At 42.0% G+C, this 26,893-nt stretch overlaps 1 protein-coding gene across 8 annotated transcripts in view; it reads right to left on the bottom strand.

Moving 5' to 3' along the window:
* LOC138588192 (mitogen-activated protein kinase kinase kinase kinase 3-like) overlaps positions 1-26,893 on the bottom strand; it is a 47,738-nt gene that overhangs the window by 11,675 nt on the left and 9,170 nt on the right. For 3 of the 8 annotated variants that reach the window (XM_069658118.1, XM_069658120.1, XM_069658119.1), the window contains exons 2-20: positions 22,967-23,024; positions 22,457-22,547; positions 22,302-22,366; positions 22,106-22,161; positions 20,485-20,532; positions 20,044-20,086; positions 19,711-19,783; positions 19,301-19,432; positions 17,706-17,768; positions 17,445-17,526; positions 15,898-16,014; positions 12,888-12,966; positions 12,729-12,787; positions 9,992-10,054; positions 6,186-6,238; positions 5,723-5,761; positions 2,948-3,022; positions 479-530; positions 4-373 (exon numbers count right to left, since the gene is read on the bottom strand). In XM_069658118.1, coding sequence (XP_069514219.1) covers positions 4-373; positions 479-530; positions 2,948-3,022; positions 5,723-5,761; positions 6,186-6,238; positions 9,992-10,054; positions 12,729-12,787; positions 12,888-12,966; positions 15,898-16,014; positions 17,445-17,526; positions 17,706-17,768; positions 19,301-19,432; positions 19,711-19,783; positions 20,044-20,086; positions 20,485-20,532; positions 22,106-22,161; positions 22,302-22,366; positions 22,457-22,547; positions 22,967-23,024 — 1,618 coding nt within the window. The remainder of the gene's footprint in view (positions 1-3; positions 374-478; positions 531-2,947; positions 3,023-5,722; positions 5,762-6,185; positions 6,239-9,991; positions 10,055-12,728; positions 12,788-12,887; positions 12,967-15,897; positions 16,015-17,444; positions 17,527-17,705; positions 17,769-19,300; positions 19,433-19,710; positions 19,784-20,043; positions 20,087-20,484; positions 20,533-22,105; positions 22,162-22,301; positions 22,367-22,456; positions 22,548-22,966; positions 23,025-26,893) is intronic. The other 5 variants (XM_069658123.1, XM_069658124.1, XM_069658122.1 and 2 more) reach the window with 4 other exon arrangements.

Here is a 26,893-nt window from a genome sequence, read left to right as displayed (position 1 = left end):
TACTCTCTTCCACTTCCTCCTCTTTTTCCTGCTCCTCTTTCACCTCCTTCAGCACCTCCCACGCCTCCTCCAGCTCCTCCTCTGTGTGAGGCGTGTGGAGCCACTCCCAGAAATGCCTAAAGCTCCCATCATCCTCTGGGGCAGAGTTTTCCACGTCCGTGCGCTTGGGGCTCTCGTTACCTAGGCTGCTGCGGCGGTGGGGTGGCAGCTTCGGGGGCGGGGGCCGCGGGGGGACGTTGGAGGGCTTGGCGGGGCTCGGCGTCTCCGGGACCGGACAGCGTTTGATGGTGCCCCCTCCTCCGCCGTCGTCCTCGCTGTGCGATTGGCTCTCGTCGTGCTTTTGTGGCTGTTGGGACGAGCAGATCGACTTCGGCTGAAAGGAAACATAGAGAAAGAGTCAAGACAACTAAACTGTGCTCTCAAATCTTTATAAGACAAATCACTGACTGTGGCTGGTAGATGCATGAATTATTCAAACCTTGGGAGGAAGTGGAGGCGGGACCTTCGGCCTCATGATAGTGCTCGATTTACTGAAGAATGAGAAGACTTAGATTAAAGACTCTGCCTCATTAATGTATTTTGGGTCAGGTTTCACAGGACACTCTGAAATGACAAGTCTAATCAGAGCAGTATTTAAGACTTGAACGACTACAAACAAAGTGAAACTGGCACTACAGACAAACTACAGATGGAGGGCGGTTAAAGTCTCTGAGAATAGAAACACCGACAATGAACAAAAACATTGTTGCTTAAAGCACCACATGCATTTCTACTGAAATAACTGACTTTAAAAGCCACTAATTAAACAGCTTTGCTAAATGTTTGTTCCATTGACTCAAGAGATGTTAGGCTTTCGAACACCTCGTAATGAATCAGCATTATATTCCCAGAGACTTCATCCATTTTGCCCGATGAACTGCAGACTTAATGAGCCATTTGTTAATGAACGACAGACAAAGAACCGATCACAACACAAATACAAGAACACCAATAAAAGTTGATTGGCGGTCGGCATATTGCCCACCCCGCTAATGGAAACTTTAGCAGAGAATAATGAAGGCAAGTGATGACACACTCCGACAGCTAAAAAGTCTGTGAATGATGTATCGCCCCACCTCTGATCTTTATACGGTTAGAATACAAAAACTGTTTTGGAAAATGTGGCATTGTGGTGGGTGGAAAATGTCAAAGAAAAAAACCTCCTTCAGCAGAGAAAATAAGGGAGCAGAAATTAGAGAAACTGCCAAGAAAAAAAGCATCGAAAAAGAAAGCAAGATGATTTGTCAGACAATCCACTGATCCTACGCCGACCACATAAGAAATGGATAACGGAAAAGGAACCTCTGATCTTTTTCTGGAGCTGAACCAGTGTTTTCTATCAAAAGGAAAGCTTTACTTTTGTGTGAAAATGAGCGAGATAATTATTTTTGTTTTCATTAACATGCTACATAGCAACTATGGCTAGCCATTGACTGTATTTATACTTTTCCAATCTCCTCTGATAACTTGGCTTCACTTATTAAACATATTTATAGACAGGAAACATGGCTCTGACTCACTTTACACACAGGGTAACTCATGAGACGAAATGTGGCCCACGATAATGATAATATCACGCTCAGCGATTCTGCAATAATTGCTATATCGCAAGACAATCATTATGATACATCGCGATATATGATTGACTGAAGAATACAAAATGCCCTTTAAAAGTAAAAGTGCAGGATCAATGTATTTATTCTCTGCAACTTGGAGTCAGTTTCACAGAATGCGACACAAACTGAGATGAAACAATGTACCTGTTTTCAGCCTGTCGATTACATTTACAGAACTATAGAAGTGTAAAAACAACTTTGGACTTTGGATTTGAAAGTGGCTGGCGCATCTCTTCATTTCTTTTCACCACTGTCCAACATTATGTCGCTGTCTTCTTCTTTTATCCCGCTGCCAACTTCTTCCTCAGCCAATTAATTTCCATTTACGCTACCTTTACTCGTGTCATAAGCGCCACCGCGGGGAGTCATGAAGTAGTGACGTGGTGAATCAAAATCGTAGGGAAATCTGTTTAGAGCCTTTTATTTGTCAGGACAACGAAATATCACCGTATCAATATTTTGTTCCGTCCCTACTTTACACCACTTCCAGTTGCCGTCAATTTAGGACTTCAGTTTCTCCATATTTTTCTGATGTGCATGTGTTAGTACTTCCCCTTTTCTGACCGCAGTGAAAAATACATGTCTACTAAGAAAGCTGAAGTCTGCTGCAGACATTTGGCCTGGGAACAATAAGGGATCAGGCTGGATGCCAAATATACAGTTTTATAAAAAGGCAGGAGAAGCCAGAAGGCAGCGTGTGCGCTCTCACACACACACACACACACACACACAGCAAGGAAGCACACAGATGGCGATGCAAGTGGAGAACAAAACAAGACAACAGCAAATCAGATTTCAAGGTCACGAGGATCAGTTATCTAAGCACCGAAGACCCTTATATTACATGTGCCCTGGGTTTACATGTGCCAAAAATACATCCTTTAATGCTGCATTGTTAAGTTCTATCTGTGGCTCAAGTTATTCCCTGCACCTGTGTGCATTAAAGGAGGTAACATGTAGAAAAATAAACAGGAAGATACTCTATATAAACAGCCTCCAGGTCAGTTTTTAGGGTTAGGGTTACTGTTAGTAGCTATTAGACTCCACACAAGACAGTATTAATGGCATAGAAAACACACCGGCTCTAAACACACACAAACACAGGTGGCATATGTGGCGTGATGGGTGGGTGTGTCGCACAGAGATGTGTGGATGAAACTGTGGCAAAGAAAGGAAGCCTTCCCCCCCGTCTTCCCTCATCCTTTCCTCTTTGATACGAGGGAGGAACGGGTGAGGAAAGAAGGAGGCGGAGAGGGAGAGGCTTCCCGCTCTGAGACTGGGAGAGAACTTACTGAGTGTGAGTTTCATCATCATCTGCACCATCATCATCCTCATCCTCATCATCCCCTAAGTGTGCCACATGGCCCCTGGGAGAGGAGGTGAAGATAGGAGGAGGAGAGGGAGGGGTCAGGAAGAAAGGAGAAGGGGGTTGAGGTAGGGAGAGCATAAGAGGGGGAGGTTAAGGGAGAGAGGGAGCAAGCAAAGGTGGAAACAGGAGGAGGAAGAGGAGAGATGAAGAAGGGAAAGGGGAGGGAGAGCTGAGTGAAGCTCAGTCCACAATCTACCTCTAACCCTTCAACTAGATCTGAAAGGACTGAACAGATCCAAACCTAAGGATTTCCTTTCACCATTAAATATTTTTATTTTCATACATTTATTTCTATAGATTCAACAACCACCAGCCAAATCATGCCACAATAACTTCCACAAGTTGTTCAAACCTATCCAGTCCTTACAGATCTACACACCCTTCAACAGCAGATCTTCTACTCATCTTATGGCAACTAAACAACCATGTAGGCCTAGACTTTACACAATATTTATATATTTTATATCAAAGTTAATACATAACGATATTTAAGTAACACATGTCCCTGATTTCTAATATGCCGCGTTTAAAAATGTAATGAAAGCTCTGTCCTTTCTTCAGCGTTACATCTTTAAAGTACAACACTAGAGCTGTACCATCATTTCCAACTATCTTTTAAAACAGAGATCATCCTCACTAGATAAGTGAAGTTGCTTCTACTTAAACATTACTTCCTGCTAATTTTTTAAAAGTAAAAGTATAAAGAAAAGTGATCCTGCCTTTACAGCCAACAGAAGGATTTTACTGATTTGTTGAGAAACGTGTGCAGGAAGCTGTGAGACTAAGCTAGTGTTTTAACATCAGCTTTTATTTGAGAGTTCACCGAATAGGAAGGTCTGTTTGTATTACCGTATTGGTCCGAATATAAGACGACCCCCCTTTTCAAGACTAATTTTTTCGAAAAAGACAAATCTTGTTTTGTTTTTTGTTTTTATGAAGAATACTATTTATTTTACCTTTTAAATAAATCACGTTTTCAATATCTTTAATAATCACATTTAAATTAAATAAAATGCCTTTCAACATTTCAATAAATCATTTACCATCGAAGTGAGGTCTATTTGTAGAAACAGCTGGATGACAGCTCTGGTAACGGGCAAACCTTAGTTCCGTTTTTCAGTTACATACTCACACACTCCCCTGTCAATCTCTTGGAAGCGGCTGCTATGAGGACTAGGGTACGATTTCTCTGTTACCATCTATTCGCTAAGAATGTTAGCGTTTTAAAGACGATCATTTTGGGCTCGACATCGTCGGACATTACATTCTGTGACACCGTATTTCTTGGCTGCTTGACGGTTGTTTAATGACTCTGCAGCATTGATAACAATTATTTTAAAATTGGCATCATTACTCCGTCTCAGTTGTCGGTTAACTTTGCCTACACTCAAGCCACTCGTTCCGTCTTCATCCCCTGGCACTGTATATGTGAGTGACGGCTGGCCTCAGTCATGACCGGTACACTCGCTTTACAGATTAGTGGCGCCATCTACTGGTGGGAACGAATATTGGCATTGAAAAGTCGAGACCCCGAATACAGTATAAGACGATCCCACTTTTTCAGATGTACTTCAAGGACAAAAAAACCCCGTCTTATATTCGAACCAATACGGTAGCATATTTTCCAACATAAGGTTATAATGATTTATTCCATCCATTTAGAACTCTTGTAAACTAAAAATTTTCTTAAGTTAAGATACATTAAAAATCTGCAGTGACAAAACTCGATAGAACTAGAAGAGGCTACATTCAGACAGTTATTGACCCGTCCTTGGTTTAAAAGCCTCTGTGAACAAATGTTCATGGTTTTATCCTCTTAGGGAACCAGAGGGTTGAGTAAACCACAACAGAATAAATATCACTGTCAGAGCTAAGTAAGAAAAAGCCACTTTCATCTACTTTAAGGTGCCTTTTTTACAGCAAAATAAACATCAACTGTACGATAACTCTCTCAAAGACTGAAACAGGATCACTGTTATCAACTACTTTACTACCTCAGTCCACTTAAGCATACTAAAAGGGATGACAACAGGGAGCAAAAGCCTCACAGACAAGAATCATTTGAATTTAGCATTAATAGCTAGATTATATACAGTATGTAAAACATTGATTGGGTAGATCTAACTTGTACACAGTGGGAATTTGCAAGGGGGAACAAATTAAGCATCTAGGTTCTAAAAAGGGATGTTAAGACCCGCAATGGATGTGAAAACACTCACTTTTCTATAGAGACCAAATTATTCAGTGAAACACATTTATCTTTTCAGATCATCTCATAGAAAATAGCAAAGCACAAGTAAATGATCATCATTGTCTCTCCTGACACTCGCTGGTAAAATTGCTTGAGACACCGACTGCAGCTTTGGCTAAAGATCTGTGTACACGTGCATGTGTGTCTGCATAAATGTGTGTTTGTGTGTGTGTGCGTAAGCCATGCTCTGCAGGAAGCTCCTATGAAGCACAGCCTTCCCCCTGATGAAATCAAAGCGTGAAGCAAGCCGCAGAGGGGAAAATAAAACCCACAAGAATCCGAAATGCTGAGAGGCGTCACAGCCTGAAGTCATTACGACAGCATTAGTTGCGTGTGATTGGCCAAGATTAGTCCTGCCGTTAACAATGATTGGCTGATGGGTGGCGTGGTTAGAACACCAGCATTTTCAGAGGCCCCGAGTGAATCAGGACGCGAGGGCTGACTTACCTCTGCTGCAGCTCCTCCTCCACTGATTTGAGAAGACTCCTGTGTGACAGACAAGGAAACAGAAAAGTGTAAATGATGTAAACGTACACAGATAATCTGACAAAGATTTGATTCCTTAATATATTCACTGACACTGAAAATCTATAGCTCGAGAAACAAACAACCTTTTGCAGCAGCACTGATCTGAACCTGAGCTTTCTGCTTATAAAGCACAGTTGAAAGCACAAAACTCACACGAACAAACAGCTGCAGAACACCCCCAAGCTGCAATAATGAATAAATCATCAAACCTACAGCATGAAAACCCTAATTATCCTACAATCTGGCTCTCCTAACTTCAACTGCATATGACAGACTGGGAGAAAACGGATGCATCAGAGAGATAAAGGAGTGAAAAGTGAAAGAAGTATACATGACAGGATAAAGACAGCAAGACAGAGGTGAAAAGTAAAGAGCGACTTACTTGTTTCCTCCCAGTAGACTTGGTGAATCGTGCCCGTACTCCAACTGCAAGTCCTGCAAGACAAACAAATTACATTACACCTGTGGCATAATACTTTATAACTAGCTCATGTAAGAAGGTGTAATGTGTTTGATTTCTGCACGGAGACAAACAAGGCAGAAGATCTTGGACAAGTGCCAAAATACACCACACCGAAATAGTGACTACTGTGAAACCGTGCTTAATTTAAGAATTGCTGCTGAGCTGCTGGTTATGATACGAACCCTGATTTAACAGCTATTTCACCTTAGGTTTTATTTAATAACCACAGACATTAGACAGAGGTTGAACAGAGTGAACGTATGGCGACCTATGAGTTCACATTGTGGCCTAAAAACAAAACTTAATTGTTGTCAGTCATTGGAAGAAGCAGGTAGAAACATGTAGACACCTGCAGTTATCCTTAATGTGTTCAATATGTGCTTAGAAGTGAGCAAAAGTCGTTTTTTTTCTGCTGGTGACACCCTAAATGATGCAATATCTACTTGTGACCTGTCATCACACGTTATACTGTAGCCTCTGTGTGTACATGAACTGAGGGTAGTTGCATAACTGGGTCGGCATTTCTGGAACAGCCTTAAACTGGTTTCACTCATATTTGAGTATTTTAAAGTCTACATTAATAATCATGTGTCGTCCTCTGCTTCTCTGCTGTGTGGAGTTCCACAGGGTTCGGTCCTTGGACCAATCCTATTCTCACTGTACATGCTTCCTTTAGGTGATTTGTTTAGCCGATTTCATGATGTATCTTATCAATATTATGCCGATGATACTCAGATCTATTTCTCCGCAAAACCAACCTGAATCAACTGTCCTCCCTTCATTATTGTTTAGCTGCTATCCAAGAGTGGATGTATCTACTACTCTAATACTTTTAATTGGACCTGATAACTTCAACACTGGAGTTCGACAGTTTATTGGACCACTTCAATAAAATATCAAACCTGTCGCAAAGAATCTCGGAGTCATATTTGACCAGTGTGTGTCTTTTGACTGCTTTTAACCTCTGATGCTGATTGTTTTAATTGTTTTAATTGCGTGGTTTCCTCTCATTGCGCTTCTTCTGTTCTAATTTTGTTTCTTCAGTTGTATTAAAAATTTAAAGTGCATTTTAGTATGATGAAAAACACTATATAAATAAATTGTATTGTTGTTGTTGTTGTTATTATTATTATAATCATATCACTAAGCTTATCCAGTCCTGTTATCATAAAAAAATATGATACACATAGCAAAGTAATACTTCAAGTCTTGCTAGCAGCTGTAGCTAGCTGGCTAATTAAGCAGGCTTTAAATCTAACAGGGGCATACTACACAGTTGATGTGCTAGTTTCCTAATGTAACCCAACAAACTAATATAATAAAGTTTCTGTGCTGTGATGACTTGGAAGACTGCAGCATGTTAGCTTCTGGCCACACATGCTAACAGTTGCAGCTAAGAGCAGCAGGTGAGAGCAGATAAGCACACACTTTTTAGCACCTTAAACAAGACAGAACCCTCTAAACTCTCTTTCTTCAGCACAGTACACATCGCTAAGGCACGTGGAAAAATCATTACTCATTTGGTTTTTAGTCCAACGATGCCTTTCTAACCTGGCCTACATTGATTAAGGAGCAGGTTGACAATTAGCATCATTCACTGACTGAAATGAATGAAAACCTGGTTTTAACACTGATTACATTCTGCCACAATGTGAATGCAGCATCTCGCCACAAAAACATGTTTTAAGATAGTGACATAAATCAACAAGCATGCAGAGGAAAACACACATACAGCAAACAAACAAGTACCAACATTATACAGACACACACACACAGACACACATGAAGGCCTCATTACTCTGGTCAACTACAGGACGTGAGAGGTTAGAGGACATACAAACAGTAATGTTCAGAGAAAGTAGGGCTGTCGCAGTTCTGAATTTTTCTAACCGCGGTGAATCACTAACGCCTGTGTTGGTCGATAGCCTAATTTTGTATAAAGGTAAACATTCTTACTGGTTTACACAACGTGCACACGAAGTACAAGATAAAGTTAATATTCTCCCCGCCAGACATTAAATACTATCCACGAGTCGAGCCAGCTGTTGTGCGTTTTTATTTGTTTGGACCATAGACTGTATAAAAAGATGGACGACATGACAGCTCCATAAAAGTGAAGACAAAACATTTGGAGCGCCCCCTGCTGACTGGCTGCAGTATAGGTCATAAAGCCTGCCTCCTCCGTGTTAACAGATGGGACATGAGTCAAACTATAAAATCAAAATACACGCCAAATACATGTTTCTCAAACATGGTTTCTGTCATTATAGTTAGTTCTTATCATGCTGATTTACGTCCAAGTGTTCATTTTTCTGACAAGTTTATTTTTAATTAGTTATTTGATGCTGTAAAAAGGATGATTGACAGCTCTGTTGACAAATATGGCTGAGCTGCTCCGGATTAGCAGACCAGAGACAAATGGTGAGAGGAAACGTGACTAAAACAGTCACTACAGTCAGTGAAGTTTCCATATCTGTGAACGTCTGCTTCAGAACAACACAAGAAGCTGTTATGCTGTTAAATACGCCGACGTGCAGGATCTTTGCTGCATTTTTTCGGTAAGTTATCTGTGTGTTTTGGTTAGCGGAAGTGGCTACGGCGGCTCCACCCGCCGATATCTTCAGCGCAACTCTGGCTCTAAATGATGGCACCATCACAAGATGGCAGAGCCTATCACGGTGGCTATTTTGGCTTCACTTTCGAGAGCAGATAAGAGCAGATGGAGGTGCGTCGTCCGTCTATATATACAGTCATTGGTTGGGACTATAAGCCCGTCAGCCAGGCCCGTCTCTATTCCCTGCTGGTTTGTTTGACAAATTCAAATCTGGTGTATTTTCACTTGTATTGTCATGATTTCACACCATATGCACCCATGTACGCATACATGTAAGACAATAAACATAAAAAAATAAACATAAAAAAAAAGGGTGGTGATGGTGGTCACTGGGTTGGCGTCTCGTAACCGCGGTCATGTGGTCATGCGGTGACCGCGACAGCCCTAATCAAAAGATTTGTCAAATCAATATCAGGCACAAAACAGCAAACATAAAGGTTGAGTGTACCTTCATAAATGTTGGTATTTAAAGCATCAACTTTTGACGTTCAAACCCAAGTGTTCTTGAGCAAGACACTGCATTGTACAGATAAAATACCATGACCTCTGACCTTGTCTGTGTCACACTAGCTTCATTTTTATCCTAAACAAGAGCATTAATGACATAATATGATTATTTGCAATGTTTGAGTGAATGTGTGCTGTATGTACAGTATATCTGAAAAGACAACAACACCACTAAGGACCCAAATCACCGTGAAAACTACAACACCAGTTAGTGAGGCCAAAGCCAAGGCTGGGAAAAAAAGAAGAAATAAAAGGCACAGAGACAGATGGGTGGACCAGAATAGATGGAACAAAACTGTGAAAATTAACAAAAATACATGTTGGACACGAAGCAGCCAAAATAATCAGCAGTCTGGAAAATAAAATACAATTAAAGCGACAGCGAGGGCTCGGAAAGCAAGAGAGCAAGAAGACGAGCACAGACTCGTCCTTCAGAAACAGATTAAGAACTGAAGAGGAACATGGAGAGAGTAAGACGGCGGTACAAAAGAAAGATTGTAGAAGGTTGAAGAATATAAGAAGGATTGAAAATAAAAAGGCCAGAGTAGGTGGACAGAGATAGAGGCCGAAAGAGAGAGAGAGAGACAGTTAGAAAGAGTACTACCATATTAGGTCTGGCGGTATAGTAGAGCTCCTCAACACAGTCCAGATAGGGCTCAGATTCACACTGGTCAGCAAGACAGAGCGAGAGAGACCTCAGTTAATACATTAACCTGGACTGATGGAGGGAACGGGGAGGAACGGAGACACGGATGATGGATGAAAAATGGATTAAGGCCAAAATGGGCTCTGAAGTCCATGTATCAGCAAGACAGAGAAGGAGGGAGATACTGCAATATTAATCTGAAGAGAAGACAGGATCATGGGGTTAGAGAATGAGGGAGGGACGGAGTAAACGGGTGTGGGCGGGGGTTTAAAATCAGCAGAACTGAGGAGGAGAGACAACAGATTACATTCAAATATCATCGGTTAGAAAATATAGATACTTTTTTTTAAAGGTGACCGATATTCTGCAGCTTATCCTTTTTGCGACAGTAGCCATGTTATTTATTATATTCACCAATTAATACGGTAATGACTGATCTTTAAAAGCCAAACATATTGTAGCACCATAATCCCTAATGGGCTGATCTTGCAGAGCTAAAAGTCATACTGGTCAGAGAGACAGAGACAGACCCCACGTTATTATATGACATCAAAGGAGAGGATGGAGACTGAAGGACAAGGGCAATGGATGTGAATGTCCCAAAGACCTACACCAGTGTCTGTCTTGCTCTAAATTGATAAATATGTTGATGGATACAGAGAGAGGAAATAAGGAGGGATTTTAGGATGGAGTTTCTTGTAGGAGGAATACAACAGTGAAGTTGTGGAAAAGATGAAAGTGCAAAGGAAAGACAGGAAGTGGGAGGGAGTGAGGGAGCTTTAACAAGACGCTGTGGCTGTGCATGAACCTCGCACCATCCCATTTGTTCACACACTTCTTCCAAACGTGATCAGATCAACGAAACACGCACCTGTAACCACAACTGGATATAACATAGGCCCATGCCAAAATCAGGCATTAATAAAATAAAATACAAATCAATCATCTGTGATTTGATTTCAGTCTAACCTGGAAGATATGTGTCCATCCATGCTACAACTAAGGTCATACGTAGAAAAATCTCGGAACCCATCAGCTGTAGTCTGACGACCATATAGCGTCCAGGAGCAACGATGAACATGCCGGGCATTCTGGTGTAGCCAGCATTTAGTAATAAGGACCAAGACTTCCTTTTCCGTGTGCTGCATTGTTTAAAGCCATGGTTCTCAACTGGTGGGTCGGGACCCAAAAGTGGGTCGCAGAGGTGTTTTCAGTGGAAGTGTGTTTGAAAGAAAAATGTTGTGGCCAAAAGTCTATGCTGCGCTTTTAATTTGAAGGACATGGGTTACCTGTGACGTGTCGTGCATGCAGTAGAAGTATAGTTTATTTACACTCCATGTATCCACTGATTGAGTAATCCCAGCTACATTACATTACTGAAACTTGAAGAGCCCGACAGTAGCAGTTTATTTCTGTTGAAAAAGAAATAGAGGGAATATTTTTCTCGCACTGCTACCGCCTGGTCATTTTGGTTGAATATTATACTGTTGTTTTGTGAAGCTGATGTCATGTCTCGTTCCATCTCAGGTCCAAACTGCACCATTTTTCATTAATAATTAGAGTGGTTAAAAATTTCAGAAATTTGGGTCGCGAATTGTCATTAAGCAGGTGGTGGTGGGTCCTGAGATAAGACCAGTTGAGAACCACTGGTTTAAAATCCAGTAAGCAACTTGTGTTCAGATGAAAAGTGAAGTGAAATTCTACCCTCATGATACGTCTGCAAAATAAATGCTGTCATTTCATGGATTATTAAATCCCCCGGAGGAGAGCCCGTTCATCTGTTTCTGGTGAGTCTCAGTTTCACTGTAAATAGTAAGTTACTACTTACTACTGGAGTATGAACCCAGAAAAGAAACAGATTTTCTTGTGATTTACTTTAATCAACAAGTAACATCATAATGCAGATCAGTAAAAGGTAAAAATTAAGCTTAGTCAGGTCTGTCCTCAAGAGGAGAAGAAAACTACCTAATAATGCTCGTTTGTTGAACGGAAGTCCGATCGATCATTTCTGGTGTATTCAAGGAAGTCAGGAAATATAGACGCTGAACGGCTTCTGTGACACAGTGTTTTGATCTAGAACTTGCATCAGATGTCTGTTTATTTATATAAATAAGAAGGTAAATTGTTGTCAGATGACCGCAGATGAGAGGCAGGATGGGTTACGTTCAGCCTGCTTTTGCTCTGCATACACCGCAGCCTGCTGATAAGTGATTGGTCAATACTACTTGGACTACGAGCATACCACAATCAGAAACCAGAAGACTTCCCAGCAAGAGCCAAACAACTCTGAGCTCCCAATGGGCATCTAGGCACCTCACCCGGTCCCTAAAGGAGATCCCTAAGAACTTCAACTGCATACATGTGAGGTTACAGGGGAACAAAATCAGGTGCCGGTCAATTCAAGGAAAAAATTAGCATACACTGCAGCTACTTGTTTGAATGCTGGCAGATTTATAAAATATGGCTGGCATAGTTCGGACGTCCCTAAACTACCAGAGTGAACTATGTGGATGGGCTTCATGTCAGGTTAACACAGATTGGTCGGGGTGCTTCCTTTGATTAGAAAAGGATCGGCCATGCTGGTACTGGTGAAGTGACACAAACACACAGACAAACACACACATACACACACACACACACACACACACACACACACACACACACACATAAATACATGGCACAACTTAACACTCACCGGTTCATGATGAGGTTCTGTCTCCTTTCTCAACGGAGGATCAAACTTCACCTGACCAACTGAGAAAGATAACAGGAGTGAAAACAAAGAAGAACAGGGGGATAAAGTATGAACAGAATAAAATGTTCCTCTTGGCGTTGACCTTGCGAATGAACTCACAGTTAATCTCCGACAGCGTCTTCCCCTCCCTGGCGCTCCTGCTGGTGGAACGAATGCGATGAGGAACGGAGACCGGAGACTATCAGGAAAGAGAAAGACGCACATTTAAAAAAAACTCTTTAAAGAATACACACAGTGTAAGAGTTTACAGGGTACTTTAAAGATTACAATAGGTTTAAAAAAAGCTATGATCCCTCTGCTATTTCCTGTGGGTGGGATTCAATGACACAGCAAAAACAGGCAGCCACACACTGCAGCCAGACAACCAGAACATAGCAACACAGTCGACGGAAAACACAAACCTTTCCTGGCAACGATGACAATTTTAAGTTTAGTGTTTTCAGAGTTCTCATGGGTCCCTGAAGGTAACATATCCCAGCTGTCTCAGCATCACACACTATCCACTGATTTACACTGTTTTATTGCCTCGTCCTTTAAAACCCATCCAGTCAGCTACTGTATGTGACGCTAGTAGTCGGTTTCCTCTATAAATAATGGGGGATACGTATTGTTTCATGACCATTGTGTTAGTGTTTATACAGCACAACCGCTCATTCACGAATTAAACAACAATTCCAAACAATCCAAACTCGTCCTTGTAGCACACAGCAACCTCAACCCATGCTTGTTCAGCTCTGGAAACACACAGAAATGCTCAAAAACCACATTTGTTGCACAGACTCGCTGAAATGTTTCATGTCTGATTCTGCAGATGTAATACAGTTCAATATAATAACACACAACTGAAGATTAGTAACCGTAAAAGGCAAAGGTAGATGAGGATGGCTGCCGTAAAAATGCATCATCAAACCACAAATGAGAGAGTTTTCAACAAGGGCTGCATGAATCCATTTGTACCGTCTATTTTGGGCTGCTTGGAGGAACAGATGGGCAGCCTTCACTGGACAGCTGATGTGTTTAATTTAAGGGACTTTTTTAATTTAAAGTGAAAAAAAACCCTGCTTCTCTAGCACCGGACAAAAACAGATCGCAGCGTCAGCACTATTTGTTCACTAACATAATCTAACCTCAACGTGGTTTGGATGCATCATTCGAAGGAGTGTGATGATGTCACATTTTGGTAGCCATCTTCATGAATTTCTTATGCCATGTCTTTATTGGACGGCCGCTGCCACAGAACTTAAATGAAGAGAGTCCTGATTGATGATGGTGAGTGATCGGCTGTGGTTTAGCCAAGATGGCAATAATGCCGTCATGGAAGTGAGCAAGTGAGTGATCAAAGGGTGTCACTGCCAAGTTGCAATAATTATGTAGTTGCATAACAATTAAAGGAACAACTCTGCATATTAGGAAATAACTTAAGAGTCAGATGAGAGGATTGATACCACTCTGATGTGTACAGTAAATGTGAAGCTACAGCCAGAGGAAGGTTTGCTTAGCATTGGATACGACAGGTAACAGCTAGCCTGGTTCTGTGCAAAGATAATAAAGTCAGCAGTAACCCCTCCATAAATCACAATTTGTTGTTTTTACACTTTAATGTTGTATTAATGAAAGAAATGGATATTATGTGTTAATTAGTGAGCTATCTATGGGCTGGTAAATTTTGTTACCTTTGGACAGAGCCAGAGTGGCTGTTTTTAGTTTTAATGTGAGCTTAAAGGGCCAGTTCGCTGATTTTCATCCTCAGTACTATCATGCTATTATGAGGAGCTAATGCCATTATGGTAGAAAATAAATTCAATTTCGCTCTGTGCCTTTGGATGACGCTATCCGCTTCTCCAATGGGCCCTGGAAAACCTCCGTCAGACTACGTAAAACGCGTCATCTGGCGGAGGCCAGGGAGCTTGCTTAACTAAACTGCCTCAATCTAGGACGCCCGCCTCTGATGTCATGTCTCGTTCAAAATCTTCAGGTTTGAAATGTAGAATGCAGACCTGAAGATTTTTTAGACGATCCACCGGTATATCCTCGTCGTATTTCCGATTCTGTACCACTCTGAGTCGTTGCCTGCAGCTGCAATGTTAGTATTTCACTCCAGCGTCTCTCGCTGGGTTGTTCCTTTTAGAGGGAGGGGCGCAATGCACGCTGGGTGTTGTAGGAAAGTAGAAGGGGCGAAACCACGAGCTGTTTGTACGACTTTCTCCACAGCTATGCCGCCAATTTCAAATATTATTGCTTCTATCGATTACAGAGAACACCAGCTCTGACTGACAGGGGGTTTTTCCAGGGGCCAAGTGCTCCTTTAAGCTGTTGGATGAGGCTTCATATTTTCTGAACAGACATGAAAGTGATATCAATCTTTTCATCTAAATGTCGGCAACAAAGGGATTAAGCGTATTTCCAAAACTGAACAACTGTAACAACAATAAAACACCCCGATAGCCACACTTAGACAACGGCAGTGTGTACTTCATTAGTTCTGAAAATCACATCCCAGTGCTCGTTTCCATGACAGCACCAGCAGACCCTCCCCTCAAGAAACTACTGACAGCATCGACATCGTGTTAGAATGACATCACTTCAGACACCGCAGCCCAAACTGGTACCTTCCTGCGGGCCGCAAAACGGGGTGCACGTCGAGCACCGGGGCTTACGGGTAAGAAGTGACCCCTGTACTTAAACTGAGGAGGAGGAGGTAGAGGATGTGGGGTAGATAAAAGAGGACAGAAAAAAGGAAGGGAGAGAGGAGGAGAAGAGAAGGGAAGAGAGAAAGGAGAAGTGCTACAAGGAGGAAGAGAGCAGGAAAGAGGAAGAGGAGTCAGAGGGGAGAGAAGATAAAAGCCAAGAAGACGAGTGAAATGGGAGACAAAAGGGAGAAGAAGAAGAAGAAGAAGAAGAAGGACAAAGAGCAGAAAGATGAGTCATTTGTGCCAGGGAAAAGAAGGACTGAGGTTGTGGTTGATGAAGAAGGAATTTCATGAACACATGAGGAGAGACACGATTTAAAGAAAACCCGGCAAAACATAATCGCTGCTCTGTTGACCTGCCTGCACAGCTGATAAAGACTTTTGTTTTGAAAGGTAAGCCTGAGAAGGTCAAAGGTTACCTCTGGTTCAGGGTCGTCATCATCAAAGTCGTTGAAGGTGCTGTGGTCGGGGTTGTTGGCTTTGTCCAGCAGCTCTATCGCCAGCGTCCGGCTGAGAGGCTGCGACACAAAGGGGTGCTGGAAGAAGGAGAGAGAGGAGCCAATCAGAGGGGAGCTTTAAAAATGCTTCTCTCTTTTGTCACACCAAATCTGAAAGAACCAACTATAACTCAGCTGTTCATGTGTGAGAAACTGTGATTGCTATTTGGTGTTTGCTTGACAAATAACAGAAAGGACTGCTTATCAGAGCTGTAAGACAGTAGCTTAAGCTTTTGTCTACTGACTGACCCATTAATCAGTGACTACATGCTGTGGCACAAGTGAGAATGGATATAACAACTAACACCTCGTGATTGACTCAGATTATAGAGCAGAGACTGGAGTTTCTCTTGCTGAAGTACTTACATTTTGCATTTGTGTTAATTAAGTGTATGTGGTACTGTTTTACTGTCATCCAGGATTCTAACTTTATTATTCACTTACACATTTTTGGGGCATTTTTTAGAGATAGACCGATATGGTTTTTTCAGGGCCGATACCGATATCGATTATTAGTAGTCAAGGAGGCCGATAACCGATATTTGGAGATGATATTCATTTGCAGTAAAAGTGAAAATATTGGCGTCAAAATTTTGAATAATACAAACTCCAACACTTAACTTTGTTTAAATGCCTTTAAGCATATGCATCAGAGCCAAAATAACCCAGTTTTAAATTGATCTCTTATCGGCCGTCGGATTAAAAAAAAAAAATGGCCGATGCCGATATGCGTCAAAATGCCCGGCCGATAATCGGTCTATCCCTAGCATTTTTGCTTTTACTTATAGGACAGCTGAAGAGAGACAGGAAGTATCTGGAGAATAGAGTGGGGGGCCTAGGGTGGGAGTTGAACCTGCGGGCCGCTGTGTTGAGGACTGTAGCCTCAGTATAAAGGGCGTCTGCTCTACTAACTGATTTTTGCTATATTTTATATATAATGTGCCACTGTTTACATACACATCCATACATGCCAAAAGCATTATACGAATCATTGGATTAGGAATGCAAGATATATATCAAGTCAATATGAGAATATCAGTTATGTAGGTATCGGCTTGCATGTTGTCTTTTATAAACCCACGTGAAGAAAAAGATGCCGACAGATAAATTGTCTTGCAGCTCTGACTTCTCTGTTAACAAGAATTTTACAACAATACAAGCTGCAGTGCACATTCAGCAGGCATTTAGAGAGCGGAGAAATCAAATCAACCATATTTGGTCATTACATCTTAGACTTTCTTACTCATAGGTGTCTATAAAAATAGGTTTATAACCTCTAATTTAAAGTACAGGAATCTGTAAATATCTGTTATGTTTATAGTATTGACCATAAGAATCAGAAGAATCCATATTCTGTGTCCCTAGTGTATATACTTTAGTCTGCAGTGTGTATTGGGAAGGAGCATCCTTACTAAGAGCAAAACCGTCCATTCTGCTTGTTATATGGAGGTGGAAAATGTTTTACTCACCTGCAGCAGTTTCTCAGCTGTGGGCCTCTTCTTTGGGTTCTTTATCAGGGCCAGTTTGACAAAGTGGTGGAAGTTATTTGTCCTGTTGTCCAACATTGAAAGGGAGACAAAAGGTAAAAGGGGGTTAATATTTCAGCCTTGTTACGAGCGAGGTACCGTTTACAGTTTGATAAAACTGGGTAATCTCAACAGTTGGGATCTAAAAATAATGTATCTTAATGGCTGGAAATAGTAAAGACAGATGGACAGAGTGTTTCTTACCACTTGACTTTATCTTTCAACTTCGGAGGCTGGAAATTACTCTTGGTCATTAAGAAGAGAGCCCTGCAGGGAGACAGAGGGACAAAGATTAAACCTCGACTCTTCAGAGTATATTTAAAGGGCCAGTGCGCCGATTTACAACCTCACTCCTATCATGCTATTATGAGGAGCTACTGCCATTATGGTAGAAAATAAAAGCACTTTCGCTCTGTCAGGGTTCCCACTCTTTTTACAAAATTATTTTCCAGGACATTTTCCAGGAGTTTTTCCTGACAATACAGGACAGCACTTGCTCTCAAATATATCATTTACCGGTAGGCCTAGTACTGACACATTTAACCCCAGTTTTATTCCTCCTTTTTTTGATGATGCAGGGTTCACGATGAAGTGTCTCCAGCCCCTTTTACACTGCCAGTTCAAGGTGGGATTATTACACCTGTCATGTTCTGTCTTCTGTGTAAAACGCACGGAGGCGCAATGATGGAGCGAAGTCGTTCATTAAGCCTACATCTATCCAAGTTACACCTGAAAGGACATAGATGATGAAAAAAAGATGATAAAATTCAAGTGTCATACTTTTCTATCGTCTTTCAGTTTGTTAGAAAGCGTCTAAAAGCGGTGATCTTACATCACTCGCAGGACTCGATTGTGAATGTGACATCTCTGGGAGCCCCGACCGGAGTTGAGGCGGCAAACTTGTGCTGAGAGTGGGGTTAAATTAAATTTACATTTTCCAGGACAACATGAAATTATTTCCATGATATTTGCTCATTTTAATCAATTTCCAGGTGTTTCCAGGACTGGAAAACTAGTCTCTAAATTTCCAGATTTTCCAGGTTTTCCAGGACGCGTGGGAACCCTGTCTGTGCCTTTGGATGACGCTATCCGCTTCTCCAATGGGTCCTGGAAAACCTCCGCCAGACTACGTAAAACGCGTCATCTGGCGGAGGCCAGGGAGCTTGCTTAACTAAACTGCCTCAATCTAGGACGCCCGCCTCCGATGCCATGTCTTCGTCAGGTTTGAAATGTAGACTGATTCTTATTTTGGATTCTGTACCGCTCTGAGCCATTGCCTGCAGCGACACTGTAGTATTTCACTCCAGCGTCTCTCACTGGGCCGTTCCTTTCAGAGGGAGGGCACAATGCATGCTGGGTGTTGTAGGAATGTAGAATGGGCGAAAACCACAAACTGTTTGTCCAACTTTCACGACAGCTATGGCGCCAATTTCAGATATTATTGCTTCTATCGATTACAGAGAACACCAGCTTTGACTGACAGTGGCTTTTTCAAATTGCTCCTATAAATAACGGTGAACTGGCCTCTAACCAGTTCATAATAACAGGGTCAAAAGGAAGGTGCTTCTAGTTTAGCATCCATGTTCCTCTCATATGTTACAGTTATCCTTTGTTTAACGCTCAGTGAAAGCTTGTTACATTTACTGAGGACACCAGCCCAGCCTCATTCTGGATCACAGCAGGAGACGCACAGGTATTGTGGTATAATGCATATCCTTAATGATGTTTTTTTCACATTCGCTGCAGGTCCACTCAGCGATCATCACACTATTTATCACAGCACACATTCCTCTGCCTACCTCATGGGGTGCAGGTCAAACATGGGTGGCTGCAGTTCAGCCAGCTCTATTGCAGTGATGCCCACAGCCCAGATATCACACAGCTGGTTGTAACCGCCTTTCCTCTCCACTGCTGCTACCTCTGGAGCCATCCTGTGGAGAGAGTGAAGGAGAGAGATAGAGGGGAAAATAGAGAAAGAGGGAGGGCGTGAAGGAAAGATTTTGAATTTCCTACAGTATATTCTTCTTGGCTGCAGTAACTACAGTAGCAGCAACCATGACCCTGATGTTCAGCTAAGATTTTTCCATGATGTTCAACATATAGAGCTCTTTTACGCGGAAGAAAGCTGTATTTCATACATGCTATCTACCTGCATGCATATTAATATGTTGTACAAAGGGAGCTGGTTGAGAAAACAAGCACAACTAACCAGTACGGAGTTCCAATGAAAGACTTCCTCTTGGCTAGAGTCGCTGTGATCTGGGCCGACACACCAAAGTCAGCTAAGGAGAAAAAACGAAGAGAGGAGAGGAAAAAAAGTGGGGGGGATACAGAAGAAAAATGAGAATAATAGAGGGAAAAAGAGAGAAAAAGGAAAAAAGAAGAAACATGATAAGGGAAGATTATATAGAGAAAGTGGAGGGTTAGATGAAGGGGGGGGGACAGGAGAAAGGCAGAGGAGAGAGAGTCAGTAAATGAGGCCAGTCAGATTCAGTCTCTTGGAGCAGAAGGTAATCGCAGGAGCCTCGCGTGTTCCCCTCACCTAGTTTAACGTAGCCGTTGTCTGTCAGGAGGATGTTGGCTCCCTGAAACAGAGACAAAGACAGCATGCATCAGATTCAACACAAGAAATCTGATTTTAGTGCAATCAGCAGAGTTCGTCATAGATCCATGAACACAGCAGCTATGGACCAATACTCATTTTCTCATACCGTAAGATGTGTCTCTTGATTGATTGCATTCTGTTTCTGAATTCAATGACTTATCATGTATCTACGTGTACCTGTTACTGATTTACTTTAAATTGCAGCAGGATATAAAGTTGTCTCACACAAAGCAAAATTATATTTTATCCAGTCCAACAGGAAGTCACACACGGTACATTTCCCTTAACAATTAAATTGTGTCTTAAAAAGCCTGAAGAGATTTTATAATGACAAGTTCTGGTGACATGCATAGGCCATCCATGTCACTCCACACTCACCTTGATATCTCTGTGCATTTTGCCTTTGTTGTGTAAGTAGTATAAACCCTGTTAACAGAATCACAAAGGGACTGGTGTTATTGCAGAAACAATGGAAACAGTCATGTGATCAAAATAACAACAAAGCTCTGAAAGACAGAATACAACTCGTGTTTAAAACAGTTGTTAAAGGAAATATTTTTTTCAGCAGAAGTAAATGTTTTAATCTGTCTGGCTGAACCATAGACGGTATAAAAAGATGGACGACGTGACAGCTCCCTAAAAGTGAAGCCAAAACTTTAAATGCTGACTGGCTGCAGTATAGGTCATAAAGCCTGCCTCCTCCATGTTAACAGGTGGGACATGAGTCAAACTATAAAATCAAAACACGCCAAATAAATTTCTCAAACATGGTTTCTGTCATTATAGTTAGTTCTTATCATGCTGATTTACATCCAAGTGTTCATTTTAGTTTTAATTAGTTATTTGATGCTGTAAAAATATGTTGTCAAATCCGGCACCTGCAGCCGATCTGTCCCGGATAAGCAGAGTAGAGGAGGAAAAGATCGGCTGTATTTATTTTTACTAAGTTAAGTGTGTTTTGTTTAGCGCAGGGATTCCCAATGTGGGGTGCGTGTGAGGAAAAATGTAATGGTGGTGTAACGGTGTATTAATTACACAAAGTGGGATTTTTCACTTCAAATCCTCAAGTGAATCCGCTTTTTGTCCATGTGATCGGTTTGTGAGCCTGTGCGTGTGTCAAGTTTTCTTTATCTGGTGGATCTTGTGTAACTGCAGTTTGATTCACATTAGACGACTGATGTTCTGATTTCCATAACTGCTATGTTATGTTTGGTAATTATAATTTAAACTTGATTCAACTTTTCTTTAATGTGGCTGAAAATATGACAGCATTTCCCCCATCTTCTCTCATGATGGACCTGTCTGCCTGTGCGTTTCTCCTCGCCCATACTCATCTTCTTTGCTCTTTAAAAGTGAGGATTTGTAAGTTGGTTGCAGTGTAGTTTCAGTTTCGAATGTAAGATCGCATTGTTGTAATCTGTGGAATATTTTGAATATCTTGATTATTTGTGCAGAATTAAACTTTAAGTGCTTATAAATAGGCTGTGTTGCGTTTTTTTCTTTTCAAGTGTTGGGAGTTGGGGGAACATCAACTCGGTCGGGATGTAGAAGGGGGTGCATTTGATGAAAAGTTTGGGAACCGCTGGTTTAGTGGAAGTGGCTGCTGCGGCTCCACCTGCTGATCTCTACTGCGCAGCTCTGGCTCCAAATGACGCCACCAATCGCAAGGTGGCAGAGCCTGTCACGGAGGTTATTTCAGCTTTAATTTCATACATTGAAAGCAGATGGAGACGTGTCGTCCATCTTTATAGAACAACTGTGTCCCTGTTAGAGGACTGGCTCCAGGGTATAAAGCTTACACTTTAGAGTGTTTCATCTGTGTTGTATTTGAGGAATCGGTTCCCAAATTGATGTAATTCTCTAAATTCAATGAGCAATGTTTTAAAATCTAACTTCTTTAATAACTCAAGGTCATTTTCTGACTTGATTGATGTACAGCAAGAAGCTGAATCTTGTCAAAACACATCTACACTAACAATAAACACAGTGTATACTCTACCTGCAGGGTCTCCCGTGACATGTAGGCTATCTGTGACTCTGACAAAGGCCCGGTTACTGAAGCAGAGAGACGAGGCAGATAGACAGAGTGTGAGGAAAAGAGAAAGATGGATATCACAGTGTGAGACAGGGTACAAATAAAGGCACAGCTTGAATCATATTATGTGTCCGTGTGTTTGGGTGCATGTTGTTCCTACTGTGGTAGATGTCCTGCAGAGAACCTCCTCCACAGTACTCCATACTGATCCATAACTTATCTCTCCTGACACACAAACAGAACACTGGGTCAGTACACACACAAATCTCACAGTAGTAGTTGTCTCTCACACATCTGTCTTTCACACAGTCTTACCGGAGATAACTGCCGAAATAGGCTACGATGTTGGAGTGTTTACAGTCCTTCATCATTATAATCTCCTGCTGGACGACAGCAAAGTCCTCACCTGCAGGGACCACGTGTACACACAAACACACGTTATCATCAGAGAGATTATCGAACATCTTAATACTTGAAATGTCTTAAATTTCACAGGAATGCAAAGCCACAGAAAAGAGGACAGGTGGGTTTGTTCATGAGTGTGTGCTCGGGTCATACTGTGATAAGCAGTGTTTTGTGTGTGTGTTTTCCTTGGGTAGAGAGGTGGAAGATGAAAACCAGCAGAGGGGAAGGAAAAGGGGCAAATAATGCATGGGGAGGGAGAGACAAACAAGGTTACGGGCAGTGATGTGCGAGTGTTGGACATGAGTGTGTAAAAATGAACAAAAAAAAAGCTAAATGAAAAAGTGAGTGAGGGTGCTGCCGAGAAGAAAGGAGAAGAATAGAAGGGATGGAGAGAAAGATATGCTGGATGAGATTACATACCCGGTTCCAGTTTGATGACTTTGATAGCAGCCAGCTCTCCTGTGTTTACATTGCGAGCCTACAGGAGGACGAATGAGAGAAAGTGAGTCATTAGAGGCTCTGAAACATACATCCAAGATACGGCAACATAGAGACAGATTTTAACGAACGGGGGGGGGAAAGAAAGAGAGAAAACTGTAGCTGTTTTCGTCCAACCACAAAGCAGAATGTTGCAAGACATCAAATGAACATCAGGAATGCATCTACAAGCTGATTGGACGGTGATTAAGCACTAATAAATGTCACACCTAGGGGTGGGACCATGTGAAAATTTCATTTGACAACTGTCCAGGCCAAAATACTTGAGTCATAACTTCCTGGTTGTCTTACAATTACTTTTGAACCCTTAAAGGTGCGGTATTATGCTAATTTCAAGCTTCATATTTCTCTCGTTGACACCTGTGGAGTAGCTTAGCATAATTTTCAGTTAAAAAAAAAAAACTCATACAGCCTCTGCCTGAAACGACTCAGTCAGCTCTGTCCCTTTAAGAAACCCCGCCCCTACAAGCCCGCTTTCTTCTGATTGGCCAGCTCTCCGAAGCCTGCTGAGGCTGCATTTTGTGACGTCACGAAGTGCAGCGTGTAGAAAAAACAGTGTGAAACCTGGCGTTCACAGCAGCCTGCAGACTGAGCTGAGCAGCCTGGGGATTACTCCAACACACTTTTACCTACAGATTTGAAACCTCACCCACATTTAGGCCATGTCCACACATAAATGGGTATTTTTCAAAATGTAGCTTTTTCTCTGCGTTTTGGCCTTTCGTCCACACAAACACACTTTTTTGTAAAACTCCAGCCAGGGTGAAGACTTTCAGAAACTCGTGTAGACGGAGTAAACAGTGTTTTTGGCTCGTGACGTCAGGCTGTGCACCGTTATCTCCTTTGTGAGGCGTCACAAATGAGGCAACATTCCTCGCCAAAAGCAGTGATGCTTCTAACCTTGCTAACAGGACTTTTTACATGTTTACACATGTACAGTTACTTGTCACCTATATTGATATATTGTGTTCCTTCCTCAGCCCGCTATTGCAGCCTGCCATGCAGTCTTCCGGCTATAGATTTTTTTTTCAGACTTTTGATTTTCTTTTTCTTCTTTGAATGACTGGGTTATAGCGCCATCCTTTATAAACACCAACCAACAAAGACAAGGTGACCACTGTTAATCTTTTTCCACTATGCGATGTGGAGCAAAACACTATGTTGAACAGTCCAATACGTGCGAGGCGAGCACATAATCCTGTCAGCTCCGTGCGCCTTCAGTACAGGTCACACAGCTATGATGGAGAGATGTGCACGGGAGGAACAAGAGCATGATGGGAAAAAGGCTGAATCGATTTTGGAAGTGTGAATCCATTCGGAAGAAACACTGCAGAACAACTTCTCTTGCTCTTCATACAGCAAGAAAAATCTGCACAACTGAGGTATTATTAGGATTTAAATTCTGTCCGATTTTTGTCATGTATCTTTTTATTTCTGTGTTCCTAAATGTGCCCACAAAGAACACCATTTAATCAATATGTTGTTTGCAACCACTATGACAGAGTCAAAGCAGCAGAATTCCTGCATACCACATCCCCAGCACATTAACATGCAAACTGCGATAAGGCGGAGAGACGGAGGAATGTTCGGACTTCAGCAGGAAATCGAGACAGTTTTTCTTGTATTCCTGAAAAGCTGACATTCGTCATGAAAGCTGTATTTGTGCAGGGCACTAAGGCAGATCTTCTATAAATAGCGATCTGTGTTTACATTTAGCAGCAGTGCTGGTGGGACAGGGGGGGGAATTCTATATGAAGTATACATGAATAAAAGATGGCCTTTCAGAGGAGACAGGAACTGCTCGCTGCTCTCCGGCCAAGAATGTGCAAATAAGACTCAGTGAGAAGAATGTGAGAGAGAAAGTTTTATATTAACTGATGAGACTTTCGACATAAGAGCTTCAACACCGTGTTTGACCATCATCCTGATGTATTTACTAATGCTTTGGTGTCTCTATTTCTACTTTCAACTGAGAGACAGACAGGAACAGACCTGTCTGCCCTCATCCCGGCTGCAGCAGCACCATCATATTTATCCAACATTAGAGAACAGACACATGACATTTTACTGTCTGGTCTGTTCACTTTACTGGAAAGGTTGTAACATACTGGAGGGTTAACCTTCTGTTTTAAAGGCACGGCAGTCATTTCAATACGTCCGGACAAGAATTCCTTTTAAAAAGACTTTAAATCACATTTTACAAGTTATAATATATTAAAAATAGGGCGGTCTTTGCCATCTTTATGTTGAGTTTTCCATTAGTTTGCACAAACTGCATTTATCTCAATAAAGACGATCTACTTTGAATGATTGCATACATAAGAGTGCTGGGGGTCCTAAGGGTTTAAGATACACACTACAGCCCCTCTCACACCTGCACTGCACTCCTGAAAACGTCCCCACATTCTCCAGTGGGCTGCATGTGTGAATGTAACTGGGGTAGACCAAGCGTGGCATTGGGGCTGGTAGCTAAAGAGGTGCCACTTCCTTCCCTGGGCACTGTCAAGGTGCCCCTGAGCAAGGGGTTGCACGTCCATGTGCAGCCCCCTCACTCTGACATCTCTCCATTAGTAGTAGTATACAGTATTGCAGGCCTTTGTGTGTGTGTAGCGTGTTTGTACTAACAAAGTGAAAAATTTAATTTCCCTTTTTCCACCCCCTTTTTTTAACCTCGATTTTAAGCTGACTTTTTCCAGCCAGCTGCCTAGTAAAATGTCCGGGGTGAGCCGAAGTGTGAACGCAGCAGGTAATAGTCAGGAACATTCACTGCAAGCGAGTGGGTGGGGACCGCAGTGTACTTTTTACATCACGTCCTGCCTCATGAGACCTCCCTCCCCCTCCTGCTGTGGGGGACATGTGTGAAAAGGCAGCTCTATGTTTGGGTATGGGTTTATGTATGCCCAGTGTCTTTAGTTTGGAGTCGGGGAACTGACCCATCTCCCATCCCTCTGTACATTCTCTACTGTTTTCTACAATCTAATGAGACAAAAATGCTATTTAAGCACTTAATAATGAAAAGTTTTGTGTGAAAGAAGAGGAACGTTTAGCTATATCTGAAGGAAAGGCTTGCACCACTGGCCTCTTACCTACTGCTGTAAAAACATGACAAGTTCTGAGCAATGTAATTTAATTTTTCTGTGGTACACTGATGCATAATGTGCAAACGGAAGTGCCCAGTCAGCATGAGGAGTGACAGCCTCCATGGCTCGAGGAAAAAGGGGGAAAAATGCCACGAATAAGGCAAGTGGACTGCAGAAGCACAGTCATGATAAGGAGAGCGAATAAAGCAAAGAACTCAAGGACAACTAAATAATGTACCAGTGATATTTAAAACAAGAGCAGTTTTTTTTTGTTTGATCTGAGAGGAAGGCAAAGATGGTTTCCTCACTTCAAGGGGAAGAACAAGTGAAGAAGAAAGCAGAAGCACAGAGGCAAAAGGAAGACACAACAACACAGAGTTGCGGAGGGAGGGAGGAGATACAAAGAGACGCACAGAGAAAAGAAGAAGAGGGAATGTGAGTGCAGAGCAGAGACAGTATGTCTTCAGTCAGCAGACAGGCCAGAGATGACTCATAGCGCTCAGTGCCACTGTTAGCGGCAACAACACACGACCGACTGAAGCATGCCGGCGTGTGGCTGGTGAGACCGAGGACTTTTAGGTTTGAGCTAGATAACAAGGTCCTTAAGCTGTGTGCGCTCAGAAACAGACACCTGTATAAACCTTCAGACAGACAGTTAAAGGGCTGGAAGCAGCTAGCTAGCAAAGGAACAAATCATGCTAGGCTAATCAGAAACGACCGCTAAAGTGAGTTTGTTTTCGATAACAAAACAATGTATTTTTCTCTGGGA

Source organism: Semicossyphus pulcher, unplaced genomic scaffold (genome assembly GCF_022749685.1).
Source record: "Semicossyphus pulcher isolate SPU_LCO1_2020_fin unplaced genomic scaffold, fSemPul1.0.p SCAF_12, whole genome shotgun sequence".
Taxonomy (NCBI): domain Eukaryota; kingdom Metazoa; phylum Chordata; class Actinopteri; order Labriformes; family Labridae; genus Semicossyphus; species Semicossyphus pulcher.
Note: the sequence above shows the minus strand (reverse complement) of the source record. Positions and strands in the feature narration are given on the sequence as shown.